Genomic DNA, 25,327 nt, shown 5'->3' with positions numbered 1-25,327 from the left:
TTCTGTATATGTATCTCTGACAGATTCACTGCAGGTCCCTGTATCTCGTGACGTCACTGGACAGAAGGAATTGACGAAACAAGAACCCCCACTCTACCTCGTGACGTGACTTGACAGAAGGAACAGCAGGTTCTCCAACATCCCCGATTCCAAGAGCAGTTTCGCCTCTATAGTACTATTCTATGGTCGTGGGAACGTCTGATCGATGCGAGCCCCTCGCTGCCCGTCGCTCGACGTCTTTCCTCCCTCGCCGCGAGATGTCAGGAGAGCACGATGCCACGGGCCCGAGGAGAAACGCCGCGCGCGGCTCGCATCGTCCGTCAGCGTAAACACAAGAACTCGGACGAGAGGCACCTCGTGCTTGGCTGCCAGTGGCAGATACTCGACGCCGTGTGTATAAAACGTTTCACGGACAAGCTCGAACGATCGCTGGCCGTAACGCGGCGATAGGGTGTTCGCGTCCCTCGGGGTGGTGCGTATCTGTCTGAGGGCGGACAGGTGAAGGGTGTGATGACGCGTGACGGGGACGCGGAGCGGCGGTGAGGAGGGCCATCGTCGGTTCCACGGCATTGTCAAGACGCTTAATGTGCGCGGTGCGGGCGCGTGGTACGCTCGAGGCGGCCACAAATGAAGAAGAGGGAAGCCACGACGAGGGCGGTAGAGAGGGAAGATGTCGAGTGGCCCGAACCTCGTGAACGGTGAGAACAAGAAGGAGAACGTCCACGGGAACAGGAAGGAGAACGAGTGCGGCGCTGCTGGCGGCACTGCCTCTTCCATAGTCGTCCTCGCAGCCGACACTAGTAACACAGCTATCATCGGTGGTGCGTCCAGCGCTACTAGTAACGCCGATCGCAATAATGCTGGCGACGACAGTCCCGCTGGTAGTGGCGGTAACGCTGACAGCGGCAGTAACAGCGAGCCCTGCGTTACCGGCCTGACCGCCGGGGGCGTCGTCGGCAGCGTGGAGTATCACGCCGTGAACTCGAGGACACCGGAAGACCACGAGGAGGTGAGCGACCGGGGGGACCAGGAGGCGACCGAGCTCGAGCTCCACGAGCCGTACTCGAGCGTCGGTACGCCGATCGCCGCCAACGCGACCGTCACCGTCGCCACCACCGCCAACATCATCGAGCACGACGATCGAACCGTGTCTGCCGTCTCCTACGAGGACGAGGACGAGGAGGACGACGACGACAACATGGTCGCGGCGATGAACGAGCACCTCTCCACCACCTCCAGCGGCGTTAGGGGCACCGTCTCGACCACCGCCAGCAACTCTGTCGTCGGGCAGAACAGTTGCACGCGAAATGAGTTTCAAAGTGTCGACGAGGATGGCAAGCCAGCTGGCATACTCACCTTCCCCTGCGATTTTGATCATATGTATGCCAGTATGACAGACGGAGGAGCGCCCGCGGCGGCCACGGCAACCTCGGCCCTCGGTGTCAGCCCGCTCCGAGGCAACGAGCCTCGTCAGAACGATTTGACAGAGGTGAAGCACCTCAAGGAGCTGCTGCTACTTCATCTGGACCTGATACAACAGCAGTCGGAGCAGATCGTCACTAAGGATAAATTGCTGGCGGCTCTTCGGCAGGAGAACGAGACGGTAGTTTTGTTGTGTTATGCTTGCTCCAGAAATATAGCGGTCGTAATATTGAGAACTAGGATAAGTGAAGTGATAGGGATAACGAAAGATGAGGGATTCAGCCTTTCCAGGATTCTTGTGATCTGTTTATATTAGGCTTTCGATTACCTCTATTTACTACGCTATATTTCTGGGCAAATTGTATTTCTCGATTTCTGTGCTCTAAGGAAAGTGTCGAAGTTTACTTTACAGAGTTTTTATTTCAAATTTCGAGTCGATTTTTAGTTGCGGAGGTAAGGGACTTGAATTGATGCGACGTTCCAAAACACCCGCGCTTAGGCTCGTTTGTTGAGTGATTACGGTTTTCCCCTCTCTCTTGTGTTTCTGATTTCCCGGTTGTCTACTCTTTCTGTCATTGGTCGCTCGATCGTGAAGGTCAAGAGAAACGGGGCCGCCAGATGGCGACGAGCCGCGTGTGGATACGCACCTTCGAAACGAGAAGCACGTTACACGTTCCGCTGAATTCTCGCGCGCAATCGGCCTCGATGACGGCACCCTCGCCATGGATGGATGTCTGAAAGAACGGTTCTTCTGACGCGATTTAAATGATACTGTTGTTATTTACGCTGTGCTTTGTGATATAAGCGTGCAGATTTGGTTGAAGAACGACAATGCCAGGGATCCGAAGAGAGACCAGAACCCGACCGACCTATCGTTTGTTGACAGTAAATAGAAATGTTTAAGTCGAATGCTGTAAGATCTACGCGTCGTTTACACTTAGCTCACTCGGGATCCTGGTCCATCTATCTTTTTGGGCTTTTTAAAGTCTCGTGCTCTTGACAGCTTTGGGATATTTAAATACGTGGTCCTAACGACTTTTTATGGTTATTCTCGAACAAAATTATGTTTACTGTTTATCATTTTTTGACTATGTTGAGCTTATATTCATATTGTTTGTATTGAACGTTTAATAAGGGAAGGGTGTTTACGTTGTAGCTCAAACTGCGTTTGGAACGTATGGACAGACGTGTGAATTTGCAGAAATTAAGGACAGAGAGTAACGAAAATTCCATAACATCCGAGCACATTGGAACCTGTTCCCCTCCGAGCATCAATACTGTAAATGTGCCATCGACCAGTGAAATCCATAGGACTGTTCAATCTGAGAACAATAATTCTCAATACAATGAAAGCTTTAAGATACGTTTGAATACGAGTGGCGGGATTACTACTGTTAAACAGGAGCCAAACGATAATCAAGGCAAACACGAAGGAAAGTTGGAGAGTGGTAGTGATATTAGACTGGAGTGGGAGGAGAAGAAGAAGAGGAGATCGGACCCAATACCATTGACTGGCGGGAGTAAAAGAAAGCGTGGTGTTTCGTGTTCGTCTACCATTAGCAATGACACATCCTCAACGGTACAGGATAAGGCATTAACTCATGAGACTGGTAGAAAAGCTGACAGGAAAGGGAAACTGTTGATGAAGAAAGAGTCTTTCCTCACGACAGAAGAACATTATTACACGGCTGTTGGAGATCCTACTTATACGTTAAGCGTAAAGGAACCTAGTCCAGTGGAAAGTGATACCTCCTTGGAAGTTCCAAATTGGAGAGTGAAAATATATACAAGCTGTTACACGATGGAAGGGACTGAAAACTTAGATGATGAAATTTTTAACAAAAGGCATTTAAAATTGGAAAATGATGAAAGGAGGAGAAAAAGATGGGATGTACAAAGGATAAGGTTTGTATAGGGATAATATTGCAAGTTTTACATACTACTAGCATTAGATATTCAAATTATGTTTTTCTTTTAGAGAGCAAAGGCACATTGAAAAATTGAAACAGAGGCAAGAACGTCAAAATCATCAAGCTACATGTTACAATACAAATCATACAGGACCTTGTCCCTCAACAGTTGAAGAAGAAGCTGTGTCATCTTTATGGCCTGATATAGAACAAATACAAAGTCTTCAAGTGGATCCCCAATTACCTGTTACTGCATTTGGTGCTCCTATTCCTAGTTTCACTCCAAGGTAAACAGAAACGTATTAATGATAACAATTTGTATCCATATTGATTTGTATTAATTGTCTTCCATTTCATAATTGCAGCGAATTTTCTCTACCGTGGTCAAACATGCCACGATCGAACAGTCGGCGTCCAAAACGATCAACAGGTAGAAGAAAAGCCACTAGGAGATAAACTTTTAACAACAGCGGACAGGACTATCTTTCGTCTTATAATTTTTAAACTTTGTTATACAGACTTGCTCCCTTATACTTTCATTTTTTTTCTCTCTTTTCTAAAACCATATTCTTTTTACGAAGCAAAATAGGGGCACCAAAGATATTTTTATTACCTTTTTTAAAATATAATTCTGGAAAGATGACTGCAATCGATAGGAGTACCTACTACTACTTGTTTTTTTTACTCTACATATTCATCGATAGAACGTTTATTCACCGCTGAAATTTGATCAAAATGCGCCGATTTGTTAGAATCGTTGAGAATCATTTTATTCGTACAACTGTGTATATTTTCACAATTTGATAAAATTGTTATTCATTTATTTGATTTTAATTAGTATTTATTATTTATATCCATAAAGACTCTTTCGAGATCGTACAAATTTATAATAACTAACTTGAACATTCAGATCAAATGTATTTCCTTATTATTGTTTGTACAAATTCGAAATTCTAAAATTAATTGCACATACAACTAAGTATGCTACATATATAAATGTAAAGAAATTTATTGCAAAATTGGTATTGTATATGAGCCAATGAAACAATCCGTTTCAAATTTTTCGTAGCCCCTTTTCTTTAGTTTCGAATCGACACGGAGAAAAAAATATTCGTACCTACGGAATTATCTCGTAACTATTTCCAAAAAAGATATCAGGGGTACAAAATATATTTATTGTATTACATATTTATTGTTAAGGACTAGAATACTCTTCAATGGTGAAAATATGTAGCTAATAGAATCGGAGAGTTCAAAACTGTATTGGATCGAGTTCTGTTAATTTTATTTAACATCAACTGATGTTGAAATTTAAAGCTAAGTATATTGTCAATTTATATAAAATTGTTTTACCCTATAAATACGATAAACATAAATGTAAGGTCGATCCATTATGGTTTTCAGCTGTCACTAATGTTTACATTGCAATTTATTCCGATAAGTATCTCGTACGTCCATTCGATAAATTATCTCAGCTATGTTGCACCTTCTGCGGACCATTTTTGTAGTATAATAAACGTAAAATGTATAATTATCTATGGAAGATTTAAAAACATCTATAGACATAACCATTGTCTTCCTGAAACGCTAAAAGTGCATCAAAAGAATTTATCATGTATATCTCGGAGCTGCAGAAACAATATATTCATGTTACAAAGTTTTAGATTACCATATAAAAACTGTAATCCGAACAATTCGCTCTAAATGGACGAAATTGGAAAATTAAGTGGTATGGTAACGTTGCAAATTGTGGTAATTTGAAACTTAAAGAATAATATACTTTTCAAACTCGAATTCTAATTATTACAGTTAAAATACGAGTTGAACAGTGAGCGTTATGTAACGAATTCGAATAATAACAATGGTTTTAATGTGGTAAAGATACGTATTACAGTTAAGGGACACATAGCTCTTGACAGAATAGCATAAAACAGTATAACTTATATGTATCTATCATGTTGAAATTATGGAAATTATACAGGAAATTATACAGGGTAACTCAAAATAATGGGCCAAGCAGAAAGATACGAATTCTTTTGTCGTTTTATTGTCTGATGTTTCGTTTCGTAGATATATCTAAGCAATTAGGAACACCATTTTTGTTTCGACTGTCGAAATAATATTGGGAAAGTTACACAGGTCAGAGCAGTAATTTGCTTTTTCTTATAAACAATACTGTTTTACAATTATTTTACTTAGCAGTAAGTATGATGAATATGCATATACTTGAGTTTAATATAACTATAAAAACGTTACTTATTATATTCCAATACGCACAGTAGTTCGGCATTTAAATTTCGCGGACCCAAATGGAACTACAAACTTGTAATTGCTTGTATCTTAGAAACGAAGTCTAAATTTCGACACGATAAGAAACTTTAATTTTCTTCTTCGCTCCATTATTTAGAGGTACTCTAAATGTTATTTGTAATTTCGCTGGATTTTTTAAATGAAACATTTGAAAAGGAAAGGAAAAGGGGTTACGATTGCGAAGCAAATTTTCGTGATCAATTTTTTATTGAATGATCAGTACCGATACCAAACGATCGTTTGCTTGGGAATTGTCAACAGTTTTTATGCTTCAAAATTTTTTACGATTCAACGAATTTTTTGAATTGTATCCTCTTGGGGATACGACGACTTCTAATACTTTTCTCGCCTTATATTTCATTTGTAAATTTCACCGCTGCATTTAATTACGATTCTTCAAAGATTATTTTAACAGAGTCCATGCACCACCATTCGTGTACATTTAGTCGTATTATTTAACTTTACGATGCGTGACAATTGTGAGAAGGTACTCGATTCAACCGTCCATGAAAAGTATCAGAGTTTCATGAACCGAAATGCTCGACATTGAGATACGTCGAATAGAATGATTAGGAGTTGTAAATAAAAGAGAAACAAATGAAAACATCTTTCCAATTAAGCGTCAGTTTTCGTTCACTGTTTTATTTAGGACGATAACATGCTACTGGTTATTCAAGCGACCATATTTTTTTTACATTAAAAGAAATAGGTGCGCGTAGCATCTAACATAAATATTTTCGAAAATAGCGCGGGAAACGGTTTACGTTCGTAATTCGTTCGAAACGGAATCTCGTTAATTCGACATTATATTTTTTACGAAAAATTATATTCGAATCGAAACGAAATTGTTCGTTTTTAAAAGTACTTCCAACGATCTGCGATACGATCTTTAATTTATCTCACAAGTAATTAATAACAATTAACGCGCATTCAGTTATGTGTTCAATTACCACTAGTTAAGTTGCCCTAGAATTTAACCGATTTAGAATTAACGAGATTTCATCTGCCTACAACATAATAATCTACAGGATCTGTATACATGTGTATATGTGTATACGTCTATGTATTTAAGTGTGTATATATATTTATACTATATAACACACAGACGCAGATATAAATTGAATGTATATGTATCCTACTTGATTGGATCGATATACATATACACTGTATCGATATATTGTATATATCGATCTACATCATGTAATATATGCGAGAATATATTTATTATATTATGTACTGTATATAAGTAATATACTATATAATATAATACATATATTATTACTATGCATACAGATCGTTCCGTAAGTGATGGATCCAGACGCGATAAATCTCTTTCTCACGCGCTGAGTTAATAATACAAGCGTCATACAGGATGTCCTAAAATTACTGACGCAATCAAAAATGGAAAAAATGAGTCGAATATATAGAATACAATTTTTTGAAATTTTGCTTTCGTTTTCGAGAAAATTTACTTGGAAGTTTACTGAAGTTTAATTTCAGGGAAAGGAGAATATTTCTAGCTTACCGTAGAGATAGTCAATGATCCGTACTATAAAACTGTACTACAAATTTTATCCCATATTTTCGACTTATTTTTTCCAAGCAGAATCACTTTTTCGCTTGTACCGCCAGTTCTAGGACACCTTGTATATCGTAACACTTGAATTCTTAACTCTTCCATGTACCGCTCATTGTCGAACTAAATAATTGATTGAATCAATTTAAATTAGCCGGTGACGCCCAATCGTAACTTACGAAACGCCCTGTACATAATGCAAGTTATACCTTAGGGATAAGAGATATTGAATAAATAAGATTATTTCGTACAAGAACGCCTCGCTAAATGCCATAGATCAATCACCTGAAGTAGAAAGATCGTGAATCTCGACAAGCCTACTCACAGTAGCGGACAGAAAAAGATTAACTTTAATCTCTGTATATTATATGAATCTTAATAACTCCTATAACAGATATTTCACTTTATATCGATTAGATCAATCCACTTTGAGGTATCGCGTAAATACTTAATAATTTTGTTTCGTAAAATTAGCGAGCTTCTTCATTTTGCTTGCTTTTTAAATCTCCTGTCCGCCACTGTACGTCTACAGTCTAGGGTGCCATGCGTAGCCTTGCATATAATGAGAAAAATTATTCTTCATCGCGATACGGTATTAATTTATTCGATAATACCGTTTCGTTTCGTGTACGAGAACACGAAGGCAATTAGAAGCACTTCCTGTGAACGATAGATGGTCCCGATTCGTCGTACTCCTGCTTCGAGATCCACATTTGTTGGAAGGTGCTTAAACTGGCCAAGATCGAGCCGCCAATCCAAACCGAGTATTTCCTTTCCGGCGGAGCAATTATCTTGATCTTCATCGTGGACGGCGCCAGTGCCGTTATTTCCTTTTGCATCCTGTCCGCGATACCCGGATACATGGTCGTGCCGCCCGACAGAACCGAATTTGCGTAAAGATCCTTGCGAATATCCACGTCGCATTTCATGATCGAATTATACGTGGTCTCGTGGATTCCACACGATTCCATGCCCAAGAAGCTCGGCTGGAACATCGCTTCTGGGCACCGGAAGCGCTCATTGCCGATGGTAATCACCTAAAATTCGTGGCTTCGTTTCAAAGATGGACAATGCAGACCCAGATAGCACACGATGTCTTGACACACATTTTATGCCTGAACGTCTTGCGACATAATTTGAACAATTTAAAAACATTCGACAACGTACATATGTCTTAAAGATTTAAAGACGTCTTTTGGACAATTTTTAGGACTTTACTGGATGTCTTTAAGACGTCTCTGTGCTATATAGGGTATCGGTTGACCTTGGAAATGTGCTCCTCAGTATAAAAATATTAAGGAACAATTTATTTCTTTTTTTATAATAGAACATCTTTTTCAATTAACGATGAAACAATTATGATTACCTGACCATCGGGTAACTCGTAACTCTTTTCCAGGGCGCTCGAGCCAGCAGCTGTGGCCATTTCCTGCTGGAAATCTAAAGCGACATAGCAGAGTTTTTCTTTGATGTCTCGAACGATCTCACGCTCCGCGGTCGTTGTAAAGGAGTATCCTCTTTCGGTTAAAATCTTCATAAGATAATCCGTTAAGTCGCGACCAGCCAAATCCATACGCAGAATCGCATGTGGCAGGGCATATCCTGGATTAGGTAAAGGTACTTTTAATTTTGTATATCTCATCGAAGAAGCTACTAAAAGCTATTTAATCATATTCCTGGGAACCTCAAAATTTATTTAGTTTTAGTGGTTAGGAAAAATATGAACAATTCTCAAATAGAATTCAAAATTAAAGGGACTAAACCTTTAATTACTCGCGAGAGGTCTTAACGATCTCATACTGACTATTCAAATTGAATTTTCAAATTTTTGTAATCAAACGTTTTGTTATCTCCTAGATTTATTTTTTGTATTATTAAATATTATTCAAATTCTTATAAACGTACGTATCAAATACAATCAAAAATATGTATAAAAGTTTATACGAGTGTGCGAGTAATTAGGGGTAAAAAAAATCGTAGCATTAAGATGGCGTGTACCCTCATAAATCGGCACAGTATGTGAAACTCCGTCACCGCTATCCAACACGATTCCTGTCGTGCGTCCTGAAGCGTAAAGCGATAAAACGGCTTGTATAGCAACGTACATCGCTGGCGAGTTAAATGTTTCGAACATGATTTGCGTCATTTTTTCCCGATTAGCTTTTGGATTGAGGGGGGCCTCTGTTAAGAGAACCGGATGTTCTTCAGGAGCGATTCTAAGCTCATTATAAAATGTGTGGTGCCATATTTTTTCCATATCGTCCCAATTTGTGACAATCCCATGCTCAATAGGATATTTCACTGTTAAAACGCCCCGTTTACTTTGGGCCTCATCTCCCACATAACTGTCTTTCTGTCCCATACCGACCATAATTCCCTAATTTTAGAAAAAAGAACGTTATGTTTTGATTTGAAAGTAATTTGAACATTGTTTAAATTTAATGGAAGAAAATTTAATATTTCAGTGGGGTGAAAGGATACTATAATCTGTTTGGACCGTCTTGTAAAGGGTAGCATATTTTTTGAGCACAAGTTTAGATATGATTGTAAAAAATTTAATTTACCTGATATCGTGGCCTCCCAACAATGGAAGGGAATACAGCGCGTGGAGCATCATCTCCTGCGAATCCTGCTTTGCACATTCCTGATCCATTGTCAACTACCAAAGCTGCTACATCGTCGTCACACATTTTTAAATACTTGTTCTGTTTCCTCTTACACTTAAAAAAAAGATTTGACAAAAACAACAAGTAATTTGTACGTCTCACTAAATTTGGTACTATCTTAACAGTGCGTTGACTCCTCTAATATTGTACCTGCGAAAGAATGGAGCTGCTTTATATTGATTCCCCCTCTTTCTGCAGCCTTTGCACATTCATGTCCAGTTCTTACCTCAATGAACTGACATGAGCTTAGAATATAACTGACACTAATAGCCTAATAGTTTTGAATATTTTTCATTAAATTTCGAGCAATGTAAACAAATTGCTTTAATATTTTATGTATTTTTACATTGATAAAGTAGCTTTTAAAAAAGGCTGATGCAGAAATTGGGTAATTGCATTTGTATACGTTACTTCATGAAATTCATGGAGTCTATATAACAGTATCAATATCACACCTAATACAAAATTTGAGAATGGTTTATGAAAAACTTTAATTGGTTTTTAATATATGCCAATTAGAGAATCGTATTGCATACATAGAATTCATATTAACTAGAGCATATAACTTATTTCCTTGTCCCCTTAGCTACATTAAATTCTCTTAACTGTTTGCAATTTAGATTTAGTATACGTGATTTATATCTGTGATCCAGTAAATTCTACTTATTAAAGAAAGTGAAAACTAACTTCTCAAGAGTTTATTGAACTCTGATGGATTAATTACAGAAATTATAGAGCGTAATATGTATGATAAGATAATGTGGAGGAAAATTTAATGAGGCAAAATATTTTATTTATTATACAAAATTGTATGTACAACTTATTGACAATCTGAGGTTGAACCTATTTTACTAATTGTTTAATATTGATTTACAAATTTATCATGACAAAATTTGTCTAATGAATGATTACATATTTTTTAATGAAACAATTGTATAACATTCTATCAATGTTTGCTTGAATTTAAAATTTATTTCATCTCAATTATACTAATTCACATTGCCATCAAATTTACAGAGGAAAAAGTTTCAGATTGTTAAGGCTTCCAGAATTAACGCATTTTAAGAATTCACCGTTCCATAGAATGATCACCGTGCAACGCTCATTATAATTAGTGTATTACATTTCCTAATTAACTGTTCGACTAATGCTTATAATTAGGCCGTGAAATTAAGTACGCAGTTTAGCTTTAATTCGCTGCACATCCTATTTCCAACTGATCCTTTTTCGAGTGCAGAAGATTAAAAGACAATCGAATACGTGAAATGTTATATTTCAAATAACAGAATTAGGAGTCAATACTTTGACTTATAATTATACGTAAAGGCAGATATTTTACGTAAATACATAAATAAATATGTCTAATAATTATCCTCAGTCATTTCACTCTTTTTTCGTTATCACCAGAATTTACAGACCTTAAAGTTCTATATTTACAAAGAATTAAATTTTAGCCACTATCTCTATTCTTGATGCACCAAACTTCATTTATCCCAAAGGCCGATTTCTTTCATTCTCGTTTGAAAATACTTCTCCAAAGCGTTAGCGCAGCGGTAATACTCAGTGTCAGGGCTATTGTATAGACGACAATTAGTAAAAATCCGTGTCATATCTGCGATAAATAATCTCCTTGTAACATAGTATCGCGCTTTCAATCGGTCAGTCATGGTTTTAAGATCTGAAAAATAGAAATTCCATCGTATCGTTCCCTTATTATTGTACTTTTTATTGTCTTTTTCTATACCTACCCATAGGATACTTAATATGATCATAGTAATCAGGAACATCATTTTTATCTACAGGCTTCAAGAATGGCCACGCTGTGCTATGATTTTTTACACTGTTCAAAACATTCTTCAGAGCATTGTACAAGGAATCTGTAATATCCAAGCAAGCTTCCATTGGTTCTGGTCCTTGAGTTCCCTTGGCTACTCCCCTTGTCCTAGTTTGAGCGTAACTCTTCCAGCCAGTTTCACGAATGCCTGGAATCGATTCAACAGGAATCCCCCTGACACCCTCTTTAAAACACGTCAAGCCAGGATGAACTTTCTGTATCTCCTGCTGTCTCTGATGGATCAACTTCTTAATAATCTCTTTTTGCTTGCGTATAACAGCCGTAAACTCTGTATATACAATCTTAGCATTCAGTTCGCAGTGCATCAGCGTTGCACCTTCGTAATCCTTAATATACCCCTGATACATCGATCTTGGTAACTTGATATCTTTACTGAAGCCTTGCTTCTTGAAGTATCCAATTGCAAATTCGTCAGCGAACGTAAGAAAATGCAATATATTATTCTTTATATGATAATCTTTAAGCATGTTCATCAAATGAGTACCGTAGCCCTTGACCTGCTCTTGACTCGTTACAGCGCAGAATACTATTTCGGTGAAGCCTTGAGTAGGAAACATTCGGAAGCAGATACCACCAATTGGTCGACCATCTTTTATCAGGGCTAGCGTTTTATGTTTCCTAGGAATAAAATATTGTTATTATGCTACTTAATAATTAGAGAGAGATTGATTTTACTTACGGGTCGAACACAAGTTGAGATATATATTCCTTTGGCATTCTTGGTAGCTGATGACTGAATACATTGTGCAATCCAATTAGCCAGAGCATGGTTTGCTTAGAAACTGGCTCTGTTAAACTATTTCCAACTACGTGGAATTCTATGATCTTCCTGCTCTCTTCGATCTTAGCTGTTTCGTCTCGGGGAACGTTCGGTGGAAATACTGCATCAGGTCCGCACATATAATTAGGGTCATTAATAGTTGCGACAATTTCAGCGACTGTCTCATCTGGTAGGTCCTCGAAAACTTCCTCGTTCTTTCTCCTTTTTACATCCGAACGCCCTTCGGAATGCGATCGTTTCTCATGAATCTTCTTCACGCCAGGACTTATATTAATAGTCGTATAATTGTCCTTATCGTTTGGTGTGACTGTAACTTTCTCAAATTCGCCTGTTCTTCTTCCCTGATTTGTCTTCGATTCTAACGCGCTTTGCAAATAGGTAGGTGGCACTTGCTTGAAATCAGGGTCCCAAATTGGTGAGTTATCCGAATAGATCTCTGCTTCCAACATTGAAAGAAACCTTAAAAGAGAATATAATTTATTAATAAACTGGTGTGATTAAAATGGAGACACAGAAAAAGTTGTTACATACTTAGGGAAATGTGTTAAGACTATCACTCTTTTTTCTGGTGCTAATTTGTCTCTTTCACTATGACATTTGTCTAATAACTGCCTAGATACTGGCTTAAACACAGCTTGAACAAATGTACGCCCAAACACCAAAGATGTATCATAATGAGGTAAGGAATCACAGAATGCTGGTATATGGCAAAAGACTAGCCATCTGGTATGATTAATTTTATAAGCTGGAGCATCCTCTGCACTGATTGTACCTCTTCTAGCACTGAGTGGATCAAAATTCCAATGATTCAAACAGTGAAGGAACATCTTTGCCATGTCACACATAGCTTGCATGTCTCTTTGAGGTAAATGGCCATATTTGTATGCAACAAAGTTCATCACTGCTTTGGCTATAGAAGGTCTCTCGAAAGGTGGTTGACCCAGGGGACCTTCTATTGTTGGTTTTGTTATAGACTGTATACATTTCCTTAAAAGTTTGTATAAATAGAAATAGACTTTCTTTGTGTCAGGATCTTCTTCCTTTTGCAGTCCTAGAAAAATATTGTCAGCATCTATGACCATACATAACAATTTATTAATCTCCTCTTCGGGCTGATTAGTCAAATGTGAAACATGATTCTCTAGTACATGAGTACAGCTTTTGCAAGGATCAAAGAAGTTGATAACAGGTTGCTGTCCATCAGTTTTCGGTGACTTAGTCAATATTTGAGGATTCTTCCATCCTATGCACTTGCAGTCTTCAACCTTGCAAGCACTATAAGTAGCTATCTTCAATATCTTTTTCACTTGTGGCAAGTTTAACATTTGCTGCTTTCTCTGTTGTATCCTTTGGAGATTATTTTGCCTACTACTTGTTTCCTGAGGTCTGGGGGCATTAGCTTCTCTGCTGTTTCCTGGATGTTGCGAAGTACTAGTCACTGACTGGCCACTTTCATCTACAGCCTGCATTGTAGTGTTGCGATTTCCTTCTTCAGTTGACATATTGCTGCTGAAAAGAATTGTAACTTGACAGTGACTTTGAAATTGTCAAATTAAAAACAATACGTACTAGTAAAAAATTCTTTAACCTAGTTTAAAATGAAACAGATTTAAAGAAGAAAACAGAAAATTATACGAACGAGCATCTTTCCTTTATTATTTGAAGTACAATAGCGCATTAAACTTACATCAAAAGGGATACACGTTATGTGTCAAAATTAATAATACGACAGTAATGTTTACGATAAGATGTCAACAAAATCGTTTTGCATACAAACATTTAGAAGAAACAGTCATGAAAGAAATATAACATTTCTGTGAAGTATATAAGTCCTTAATGATTGTTTACAAAATAATAAATGTGTACGATTTAGGTTAGGAAATATTTAGTGATTCCCAAAGCCACCGTTAGCAAATGTAGAGGGCGCAAGAAAACCAATTGCGTTTCGCTAAGTCGATATTGCAGATCTCGTGATACAAAATCCTATAAAATGATAAGTCTCCTCAATATCTCGTCGTCAGTGATTGTAGTTCTCTCCTCACGGTAGGGTTAATCATTAATATAATACTCTTTTCTATGAAGTGTGTCGCAAAATTACTGATTTTCAAGTAGATCACTTCCTCTGCATACAATTTCGAACGATCATTCGAATTTATGACTAGTGAAATTCTCACGAAGAGCTTGAAGTCGCTCTCTGTGAACGCCTCATGGACTTTTAAACTGCATCCTGACCTCGTAACAAGTGTGAAGAAAATAATTTCTGTTAACGTAGACAATTCTCTGATTTGTACTCGTCACGAGTCACGAAGATAAATTTCTTCGTACCTTTGCACGTTGTGCAATATACTAGTCTTATTGCTCAAGCTATCTTCCGTGCAATTTGCAAGCTTCCCATATTAAGTTCGTGGAAATCGGGGAGTAGAAACAAGTTAACCATATTTATCGCTTAATTAAGTAGCAATCGTTTATTAAACGACACAGGATCCACGAACAAAGTTGTTCGTTTCGGGCTGCTGGAGAAGGGAGAAGGGAGAAAGCAGTGTTCAAAGACATTTGGAATAGAGAAAATTATGGCCACTTGGGATGGATCTTATTCTGGACCTGATGACCAAAATTATTACACGTATTCCGATCAGAATGTCCCTGGCCCAGCTGGAAACTGGACATATTTTCCTAACAATGTAGCTAATAATTATCTACAGACTAATCGCGAGTTTTATGCAAGAAATGATGCTGTGTTAGAGCAAAACTGTCCAAGTACCTTTTATCAGTCGAATATGAACGCTGTGCCAAATCTGTTGCCTGCGGGTAATAGCTATCAAGAGCAGTTAGCAAATGCTGGGAATTCTCAAATTTCAAGCAATTTAGATTATTTTTCGAATGTTAACCCTCAACAGTGTTATGTACCTATTGATTATTGGAAGAATGATGCAACCAAGAGTAAACCTAATTTTATGAAGAGAATGGAGGAAAATGAAGGATATGTACCTAATAGTAATGATGGGAGACAGGAATCTAAACATGTGGGTGTTCCCTCACCTGTTAATGGTATGGATTTTCGTGCCAAGGAATCAGTGTCTGTTCCTAAGGCATCAGATAAATACAATTTATATGAGACAAATAAGTATGAGAAAAAGTATGATAATAAAAGGAATATGAATTACAAACCCAGAGAAGGACACCAAGATCAGTCTTACAAAAGGAATATGTATAGAAATTCTTATCAGCAACAAGGAAGGGTACCTCACAAATTCCAAGGTAATAAGTACTATTCTAATAAACATTATCCAGATAAATCAATTGCAAAAGATAAGGCTACAAGTGCATTAGGTAACGATACAATGAACAATGATAGTGCTTATAATAATGAAGGAGTTCCCACAACAAGTTCAAGCATAGAGGATCCTTCTTCTAATATAGTTGCAAATTCAAGTAAGCATGTAAGATCATGGAATGAAAATAAAGACAAAGGGAGCATGATTGTTAAAGAGGATAATGCACAAGGCGATGGAGCAAAGAATTTTAACAATCATGTCAAAGAATTTACTTATTATAATTCTGGTCCAAAGTATAACCACCATAGAAATACAAAAAGGTATCCTTACAATGGCAGACGCAGCAAAGAGGAAAATGGTTACAAAGACAGGAGGCGTAATTATCAGGGGTATAATGGGACCTGGGATTCCTATAACAAGGAAGATAGATTAGAAATAAAAGAGCAAACATCTAACCAAGAGGAACAGAATAGTTTTAATGAAGAAGCTGTACCTAGAACAAAGGAAGTAAAAGAGAAGAGGCATAATTATCAAATGCATAATGGCTTTAAGGAACAGGGTAAAGGAGATAGAACTGAAGTTTTCAAAGAAAAGGATAGAAGTAAGAATTATGCATTTGAAAATAAAGACAGAGGACACGACAATTGGAGAAATAAGAGGGAAACAAATGAGAAAAGTAATATTCAGAAACGGGGACAGAATAAAAAATCTTTAATTGGTAAGTACACAATTTAAATAAGGCAAAATAAATAATAAAAATGCTGATTCATTAATTTACTATTTAGATGATGATTCAAGTCAGAGAGAGAGATTGACAGAACAGTTAAATAGAGGACAATTAGAATGTTTAGTGTGTTGTGAATACATCAAGCAGAATGATTATGTTTGGTCATGCTGTAATTGTCACCATGTTTTACATTTAAAATGTATAAAAAAATGGGCAAAATCGTCACAAATAGGTAAATAAAAGAAGTATTCCACTGAATAATATAAGTATTTAAGTGATCAAATAATTATAATTGTTCATATTTCTCTAGAAAATGGGTGGAGGTGTCCTGCATGTCAGAATGTAAGCTCAACAATTCCCGAAGATTATTACTGTTTTTGTGGCAAGGCAAATACACCTGAATGGAACCGTAGGGAAATTGCACACTCTTGTGGCAAAATTTGTGGCAGATTATTATCGAAAGATAATTGCCCTCACAAGTGCACTCTTCTTTGCCATCCAGGTTCTTGTCCCCCATGCAATGCAATGGTGACAAGATACTGTGGTTGTGGTAAAACATCACAGACAGTACAGTGCAGCAATCGTATATTATTGCTGTGTGATTCTATATGTAATAAAGATTTAAATTGTGGTAGGCATAAGTGTGAGAGAACATGTCACAATGAAGAATGTTCAAATTGTGAGAAAATGATAGAACAAGGTATGAGATCTCTAAAACAGCAATGTATTAATTATTTTTTTCTCGAAATTGACGAAAACCTATTTTTAAATTTCAGTGTGTTACTGTGGTAAAAACAAGAGAGAAGTACCTTGCCAAAGTAACGTTCCCTTCACTTACTCGTGCGAAACTGTTTGCGGTAAGTTACTAGAATGCGGCAATCATGCTTGCACGAAGTTATGTCATATGGACGCTTGCGAGCCTTGTTCCTTGACCCCCGAGAAAATCACAACATGTTGCTGCGGCCAAACGCCCTTAACCGAGAAACGACAGAGTTGCTTAGATCCAATTCCAGTTTGCGACAAGATCTGTTCCAAAAATCTAAAATGCGGTCAACCTAACAATCCCCACAAGTGTAAAGCAAAGTGCCACGAAGCAGATTGCCCCGTTTGCGACTTAACTACCGACGTTAAGTGTCGTTGCGGGAACATGGACAGAGAGATAGCTTGCAAAGATTTGACAACGAAAGCTGACGATGCTAGGTGCGAAAAAAGATGCACAAAGAAGAGGTCTTGCGGGAAGCATAAATGCAATCAGCTATGCTGCATAGAATTAGAACATATATGTCCCCTAGTGTGTTCAAAAACTTTGAGCTGTGGTAGACATAAATGCGAGCAAAGCTGCCATAAGGGGAGGTGTCAGTCTTGCTGGCGCAGCAGCTTCGAGGAATTATACTGCGAATGTGGAGCATCTGTGATTTATCCTCCCGTTCCCTGCGGAACGAGGAGACCTGCATGCGACAGACCTTGCTCTCGCCAGCATCCTTGTGGGCACGAAGTGTTGCACAATTGCCATAGCGAACCCACGTGCCCTCCTTGCACCGTTCTTACTCAGAGATGGTGTCACGGCAAGCACGAGCTGCGAAAGGCTGTGCCATGTCACGTTAGCGAAATTTCATGTGGTTTGCCATGTAACAAGCCTATATCCTGCGGGCGACATAAGTGTATCACTATTTGCCACCCTGGACCATGTGAGAAACTAGGGCAACAATGTACGCAACCTTGCACGACTCCTAGAGAGATGTGTGGCCACATTTGTGCAGCCCCATGCCACGAGGGCAAATGTCCTGACATGCCTTGTAAGGAAATGGTGAAGGTAATTGATCGAACGCTTGTTAGCTACAAAAACTACTTCCTTTTTTATTCTTTACTAAAAAAAAGTGGTATTGTTTCTTTTAGGTAACTTGTCAGTGTGGACACAGAACTATGTCACGCGTCTGTGCGGAAAATTCAAAAGAATATCAGAGAATCGCGAGCAGCATACTAGCTAGCAAAATGGCTGATATGCAGCTGGGTCATTCAGTTAACTTGGAAGAAGTTTTCGGTCAAGGCGCGAAGAAGCAGAATCAACTGAAGACTTTGGAATGCAACGATGAATGTAAAACAATAGAACGAAATAGGAGGTTGGCTTTAGGTTTGCAAATTGTGAATCCGGATTTAAGCGGAAAGCTAATGCCTAGATACAGTGACTTCATGAAACAGTGGGCTAAGAAGGACCCCCACTTTTGTCAGATGGTACACGATAGGCTGACTGAATTGGTTCAGTTGGCGAAAACTTCGAAACAGAAGTCGCGTAGTTATTCTTTCGATAGCATGAACAAAGATAAACGACATTTCGTTCATGAATCCTGTGAGCATTTTGGGTGTGAGAGTCAAGCATATGACCGAGAACCTAAGAGGAACGTTGTTGCCACTGCCGTGAAGGATAAGGTAAGTAAAGTATCTGTTGTATGTAAAAGTATCAAGATTTTTTATTTACAGTATTTTTAACATATAATTAATTATTTTACAGTGTTGGTTGCCTAGTTATAGTCTCTTAGAAATTGTGCAGAGAGAAAATGGTCAGAGAAAAGTCCCGGGTCCCATGTTAAATACTTCAAGAGCTAATGGATCTATAAAGTAAGCAATATTTAATATTTATTACGAATAGGTTAGTTTATTTTCATAGACATGCATGAGTAATTAACATTTTTTATAGGACGATATTATCACTGCCTACACAAAGGAACCAAAAGCCAGAAACACAGTCAAGCACAAAGGTGCCAGAACCAGAAATAGATTATTTTGATTATCAAGGTTAAGATTGTAATTTGTATACCATGTACAGTGTAAGTAATGTGAATGATATTTAGTTAACGTCATAGTTGGGGCAAACATGTTACTAAGTACAATCAATGATTTATTTATTCTTATTTGTCAAATAAGAACACTTGTGTAATATGCAAGTTGCTTAAGTAATTCTTTAAATATCAGTGTATTAAAATTGTGGATTCAGAAAAATAACGGTGAAGATTTCTCATCTATGGAACATTTTCTATTTCGTTTGGTTGGTCTTACAAAGCTTTGCGATTTTTCATTAATATTTCTTTATTTTTAATCCTAGTAAAATTAAAGCAAAGCAACATAATTAATATATTTGGGTAGTGTTATAGTCTTAATAAGAAAAGTTGTATAAGTTTTACAGTCCTTTATTGTATTTATATTTTGTTTTTGACATTTATTCATTCTTATCGTCATTCATACGTTTATTAAGTATTATGACAGTATCGCAAGATGAAAAAGTAATGAACACACATCTATCTATGTAATACTAATGATGATTAACATAACATTACCACTATTGAAACTTGTTTTCAAAATAAATATTCGAGATGAAGTGAAAGAAAAATGTAAGGATTTTTTAGAGACTTCTCCTGATATGTATATTATACATAACAGATAGCTGTATTGATGTATAAGATCACATCATTATATCATAATTTATTACATACAATTCATAAATTACTATATTATAGTATTTTTTTTTATAAATAGTTTCCAATTTTTTAATTATATTTTTATTGAAGTTTGTGAGAATAACACAGGTACCTTCTTCATAACAATTTTATATTCGTCGATAAAAATAGTGATTTATTACGTATCATCATCTTGAACAGTATTTATCAGTTTAATTAAAATAATACCATTTGTTATTGTACATTAAGTCGTATATAAATATCCATTTATATCAATAATTTCATAGGACTAATCCACATGGATTGATTCTTATAAACATTTAATGTAGATAACATAAATATTTGGCACATAGAACATTGATGATGTACATACTGTTGTATGCTAAAATCTATCATATTTCCTAAACAAATAATTACTGAGACCTTTCATGCTTGTGTAAGTATAAATATACTATTTATTTCGCTCAGTATTTCATTCACTAAAATGGAATAGAATATTTCTTACATAATTGTGCTAAAAGAACTAAGTATAAATTATACAAATACATTTGTACAATCACACAATATATGTGGATTCTTGTTTAACGCATTTTTTTTCAATTTAGCAGTATAAATACGATGTAACAATACAAATCTCTATAACAAAAAAATACGTATAAAATCTTAAAAATGAATTAAAAAATAGTATGCGTTAGTAATGATAAGCAATTCATATTTTCCAGTCTCTTTGTCTCGTAATATATACTCTTATTCAACACTTACATAAGCGTAAAAGGGTCTCCTATTCTAGACACATAAATCGTGTATCACATGTAGGATCACAACACTGTTACGATTTGTAGTTGTAGAGAAGATGACTACACATCAGTTATAAAGAATCTGTTGAACATTCAATAGTAGGGCACTTCAAACTTGAACTGGTATTACTACTAGTTATCAATTGGTGCAATAGACGTAGAGTAAAAAGTTCTTACTTACGAGTGGTTTGTCTACTATTACAAATAGTTTTCGTATATACAGATTTCAGGTTCCTCGTCGTTAGGAAACAATAGACTTTTCTTTGAAAGAATCATTATATCATTAGAGTATGAAAAGATTTGAGGTCTGGTTTCAAATATAGTTCTTTTATAGGAATTTGATAAAAGAGTTAAAACCTAAAACACTATCAAAATGATACTCCCTGAAACTAATCTAATTCGAAGAATAGAAATGTTTCTCAATCAAAATATATTCTTTAGAAGAACATCTTTCGTGTAAAGCTTATTTAAAAACGTGATATATATATATATATATTTTTTTAAATATATAAGTCGCTAGAACACACGTTCTTCTCTGGAACAACATACTGATCTATTGCTATATTTATTTGAATAACATTTTACTAGGTTTGTCATTTTCTTTTTATCAATAAAGTTATGATATTAAGATTCTATCACGATCTCTAATCGAATGAGGGTATAAAAAAAATTATTGTTACGTTTCGCATAGTAAAATCAATTAAAAACTCTTTCAAATCTTTAGTAGAAAGAGACATTGTACCGTGATTTTCTCATCTGTATCTTTTTCAGTTCCATGCATCGTTAATAAATGAAATTTTAGTATGTAATTCTAGAGTATAGAAAAATAATAATCGTAAAAGAATATCAATAGCAGACTCTTACGAATTCTTGAAGTATAAACGTAAGTAAAAATATAAACCTTTAAAAATACTTGCTTTGGCATTTCAATTCTTTCGACTTAAAAATATATTGCTTCATATATATGGATTATTACCTCGTTTCAGGTGTATATTGTAGTTAGGATAACCACTTAGGTACTGGTGCCGTGGACTCACTGATGGTTGTTTAGTAATACTCGCCATTGTATAAGCCATTAACAATTCTATGCACCTGCACAGAGTTTGATATGCAATCCAGGGCCATGGTTTAGGGTATTGCGTGATATCTGGTCGTGTACCATATTTCACAGTTTCAGCCAGCAATCCTAAAAGTATGAGAATCAAAATCTTTCTTTTCTGCAACTATAAAATTGTCTCATTACTTCTTAATCAATTTAAATTATACACTGAATTACCGTATGGCCCAAATATACGAGCAACATCGCTAATGCATAAAATGATTCCCAAAATTGCAGTAGCATACGTGATATTTAACACTCTTCGAATTTGTGCTCTTCTGATCGCTGCGGTATTTGCTTCTAATATATGCAGAGGCGTATCGGACTTTGTCCTATTTACGTATGCAATGTGATTCAATATCGAGTGAAGAGTAAAATCACTACTCTGAAATTGAAGTTCCAAATATGCAAAATAATACAGTAGAGATATACAGTAAAATATTCATAGACAGAATAATCTAAAGTTACCGAGACTTTTCCCTCTGACGCATTATTTTCAGGAAGCAAATTAGTTTCAACAGTTATATCTTCTGTATCCTCCTTCTCCTTTTCGTTCTTCCAAGATAAGTTCTTCTTTCGCCCTTTCCCATCGTCATCTTTATCTTTGTCCTTCTCCGTCATTAGAGCTGCTTTCTCGCTACAGTCAGGTTGATCCGAATCAGATTCGGATTTTTCCTGTATTTCTATCTTTTCAGGAACTATGCTACGACCGTGAGTAGGACTCCTACTTAAAGTTCTAATACTAATGTCGCTACTTCGACGGCTTAGATCCAGTGGTTTAATTTGCACGAACTCGGAATTACGTCGAAATGAGATATCCGAGCCTCTACGTAATTCACTTCTAGAAATGAAACCGCTGATGTCTGAATTACGTCTCGAGCCTGAAAATCGATTACAAGACCAGTTACAGTATTTTCACGTTGCAGCAAGTAGGTTAATGTTTTCATTCACCTGTGGGACTTAGATCCACAACTCTGGATAATTTATGCTCTGTTGGAGGCAACATTCGCCTAGGTGTTCTGTTCCCAAAGTCGCTGTTCCTTTTCAGTTTGGCAGCAAACTGAGAACTTCTGTTTTTCTCGTGAGAAAAATCGGAGCAACGTCTCAAATCACGAACGCTTCCTATGGGTGTAACGTTTTCAGAATGTCTTCTGGACATCCTGTCCGGTGATCGCCTCCTATCAATGCTTGGCGAATGATTAGGGCTAAAGTCAGGCGAACGACGATAGTCTGATGTAGAACCATCTTCTTCGTTTACGAATTTAACGCTGCATTCCGAATTCCTACGAGATGATCTCGACGCGTCACTGCTCCGTCTACTGCCTATAGAACTCCTACGACTTGGGCTAGACACCGTGATGATGGGTAGAATGGCTGTTGATGGTGTGGGTGTAGGAGGTCTCACGTATACTTCTGGTACTGTTGATACTGGAATTGCTCTTTCTTCTTGAGACAGTGTACTTCTACAAGGAGACCTATCAGGTTCCTTCTGAGCTTGCTCTTCTTTCTTCGGTGTTTTCAGAGCTTTTTCTGTGGTATTAAAAATGGTAACTTTGGAGATCATGCTTTTATGCATACATTCTTTAATTGCTTACCCTTAGAATCCTTTTCTGAGTCATTCACAAACGTTGCATCTTCTATCTCTTCGTTATTTTTAACTTTGGGACTAAGTAAAGTTGGTACCAAAGCAGCAGCAACAGATGATGCTAAATTGCTATAAGGTGCTAACATAGCTAATTGCATAATACCTAACAAATTTTGAATATTTTCATTATAGTGTCAATTTGTTTGGAAAAAGATGGAAATGAATTATACACAAACCTTTTTGATGCATGTTAGAATTATCTCTCAGCAACATACTACTTGGTACTGTTTGCAACAGATGCATTATTTTGTATCGTGCATGTAGGAATGTTAGATATAAGAGAATACTCCAGATAAGGAACACTGTTTGGACCACATATTTTACCATGTAACAATTATGGAAAGTGAGAACAATATCACTGGCTATTATAAAGAAGAAATGCCCTGTTATAATTATACTCAGGCAAGACTCCTTTTGTATTTTCTCTGGGCCAAATTTAAGCTACAAATTTATGAAGTTATGCATCAAGTTACTTTCATACAGTGTTGAAAATTGTTATATCATTAATTTTACCTGAGTTAATTGCAGGAAAGCTAATTGTATAAAGCTAAATGCAGATGTTATACAGGGGAATCCAATATCCCATGCAACAGAACCAATGATTTTGGGCATGATCTCTTTAAGATTATATGGATCTATGAAAAGGCAGAGTGCTCTTGATGCACAAAGTATACACAAAAACATGTTAATTGTAGACATGAAAGGCCTGCTTGATATGAGGGATCTGAAAACAATACATTACATTTTCATATATCTCACACTTTTCCTCCAAAATACGTTTCTGTATATACCTTAAATGTAGGATAGATAAAAACGTGCTAAATCCAATTACAAAGAACAGGCACCCTAAACCATATGCATGTAAAAGGAATCTCCATTTCACTTCCTCATTTACTGAAACCAGCGACGGAGCGACGACTAGTAACTTGTCTAAAATTGATGATGTTGATGAATTTGCGACACAATTTTGTCCAGGTGTGACATCCATGACATCCACAGCACATCACTAATTTTTATTCTGATACATTGGATTGTAAGGACAGATAATCGAACTTCTCTTCAATTGCGAGCGAGCAAGTTATCGCAAGGACGAGCTTTGAAATGTGGCAGCAGCAACAGGCTTTGCCTATAGAGTAGCTCGACTCGAACCCCTTCTCTAATTCGCGGCCACCCTCGACCCCATCCCTTTCTCTCACCCTCCTGCTAGAAATATTGATTTTGTACAAAGTGGATGGAAGGGAGAATGCAGATCGTTCTGAGCTTCGCGCTTGTCAATTGTTTATCTTTAGAATTTAAATAGAGCATTGCTAAATTTATCAAATTAGTCCTGTTTTGTCATTTATTATCACCTCGTTGTATTCTTGTGCGTTACCCTACCATAACTTTGTCTTAACTCTATGTTTTTAAACAATTGATTCTATATTAAAGCTTCCTATTTATTTATAGAAAATATTAATTTATTTATAATATACAATTCTTGTACATCAAAGTCGATAAAGAGTTACAAGAAATCTGAACAAGAAATAGTTTCTAATTTTCAACAAGCTATATAAATATATCAACAAATATTTTAGTAATGAATCTATATGTTTATTTATTTTCATATATTGTTTACAGTAAAATAGTATATTGTTAATGGGAGTCCAGTTAAATGTAATTTTCATCGGTAACTTCATTATAACGAATCATCAACATTGGTATAAGTCAGATCTATATTTAGGCGCAAATCAATTACGTTTCTGTCATTTTCAGTGACATCCGTCGCGCACGATTGAACAAACTTTCCTGATCTCAATAAAATATAAAACGTAC

The 25,327-nt window shown here is 36.8% G+C and overlaps 4 protein-coding genes across 7 annotated transcripts; 1 reads left to right on the top strand and 3 right to left on the bottom strand.

Moving 5' to 3' along the window:
- Positions 1–7,865: 7,865 nt before the first annotated feature.
- LOC143180929 (actin, clone 403) lies at positions 7,866–9,908 on the bottom strand. Its single transcript, XM_076380992.1, has 4 exons — positions 9,783–9,908; positions 9,217–9,595; positions 8,585–8,820; positions 7,866–8,255 (listed from the first exon to the last, which is right to left on the bottom strand). The coding sequence occupies exons 1-4, from the start codon at positions 9,906–9,908 to the stop codon at positions 7,866–7,868; spliced, it is 1,131 nt and encodes a 376-aa protein (XP_076237107.1).
- Stc (nuclear transcription factor, X-box binding stc) lies at positions 8,012–20,065 on the top strand. Its single transcript, XM_076380885.1, has 9 exons — positions 8,012–8,247; positions 8,618–8,829; positions 15,002–16,513; positions 16,581–16,754; positions 16,833–17,222; positions 17,299–18,335; positions 18,419–18,949; positions 19,032–19,138; positions 19,218–20,065. Exons 3-9 carry the CDS (start codon positions 15,091–15,093, stop codon positions 19,318–19,320), a joined length of 3,765 nt encoding a protein of 1,254 aa, XP_076237000.1. The 5' UTR covers positions 8,012–8,247; positions 8,618–8,829; positions 15,002–15,090; the 3' UTR covers positions 19,321–20,065.
- Gcn5 (Gcn5 acetyltransferase) lies at positions 10,835–14,346 on the bottom strand. 3 transcript variants are annotated; one of them, XM_076380915.1, is made up of 5 exons: positions 14,298–14,346; positions 13,052–14,026; positions 12,419–12,979; positions 11,633–12,357; positions 10,835–11,562 (listed from the first exon to the last, which is right to left on the bottom strand). In XM_076380915.1, the coding sequence occupies exons 2-5, from the start codon at positions 14,020–14,022 to the stop codon at positions 11,369–11,371; spliced, it is 2,451 nt and encodes an 816-aa protein (XP_076237030.1). In that variant the 5' UTR covers positions 14,023–14,026; positions 14,298–14,346; the 3' UTR covers positions 10,835–11,368. The 3 variants fall into 3 exon arrangements, with proteins under 3 accessions (XP_076237030.1, XP_076237013.1, XP_076237021.1); XM_076380898.1 differs by having other exon boundaries at positions 14,208–14,312; XM_076380906.1 differs by lacking the exon at positions 14,298–14,346 and adding an exon at positions 14,208–14,293 and having other exon boundaries at positions 13,052–14,029.
- Positions 20,066–20,134: 69 nt separating the features above from the next.
- LOC143179861 (uncharacterized) lies at positions 20,135–24,881 on the bottom strand. Of its 2 annotated transcripts, none has more exons than XM_076379272.1 (8): positions 24,307–24,881; positions 24,029–24,239; positions 23,692–23,956; positions 23,466–23,618; positions 22,822–23,400; positions 22,339–22,751; positions 22,048–22,255; positions 20,135–21,957 (listed from the first exon to the last, which is right to left on the bottom strand). In XM_076379272.1, exons 1-8 carry the CDS (start codon positions 24,501–24,503, stop codon positions 21,728–21,730), a joined length of 2,256 nt encoding a protein of 751 aa, XP_076235387.1. In that variant the 5' UTR covers positions 24,504–24,881; the 3' UTR covers positions 20,135–21,727. The 2 variants fall into 2 exon arrangements, with proteins under 2 accessions (XP_076235387.1, XP_076235394.1); XM_076379279.1 differs by having other exon boundaries at positions 22,831–23,400.
- Positions 24,882–25,327: the final 446 nt, after the last annotated feature.

Source organism: Calliopsis andreniformis, chromosome 1 (assembly GCF_051401765.1).
Source record: "Calliopsis andreniformis isolate RMS-2024a chromosome 1, iyCalAndr_principal, whole genome shotgun sequence".
NCBI classification, from domain to species: Eukaryota; Metazoa; Arthropoda; class Insecta; order Hymenoptera; family Andrenidae; genus Calliopsis; species Calliopsis andreniformis.
This window is presented reverse-complemented; position numbering and strand designations above follow the sequence as displayed.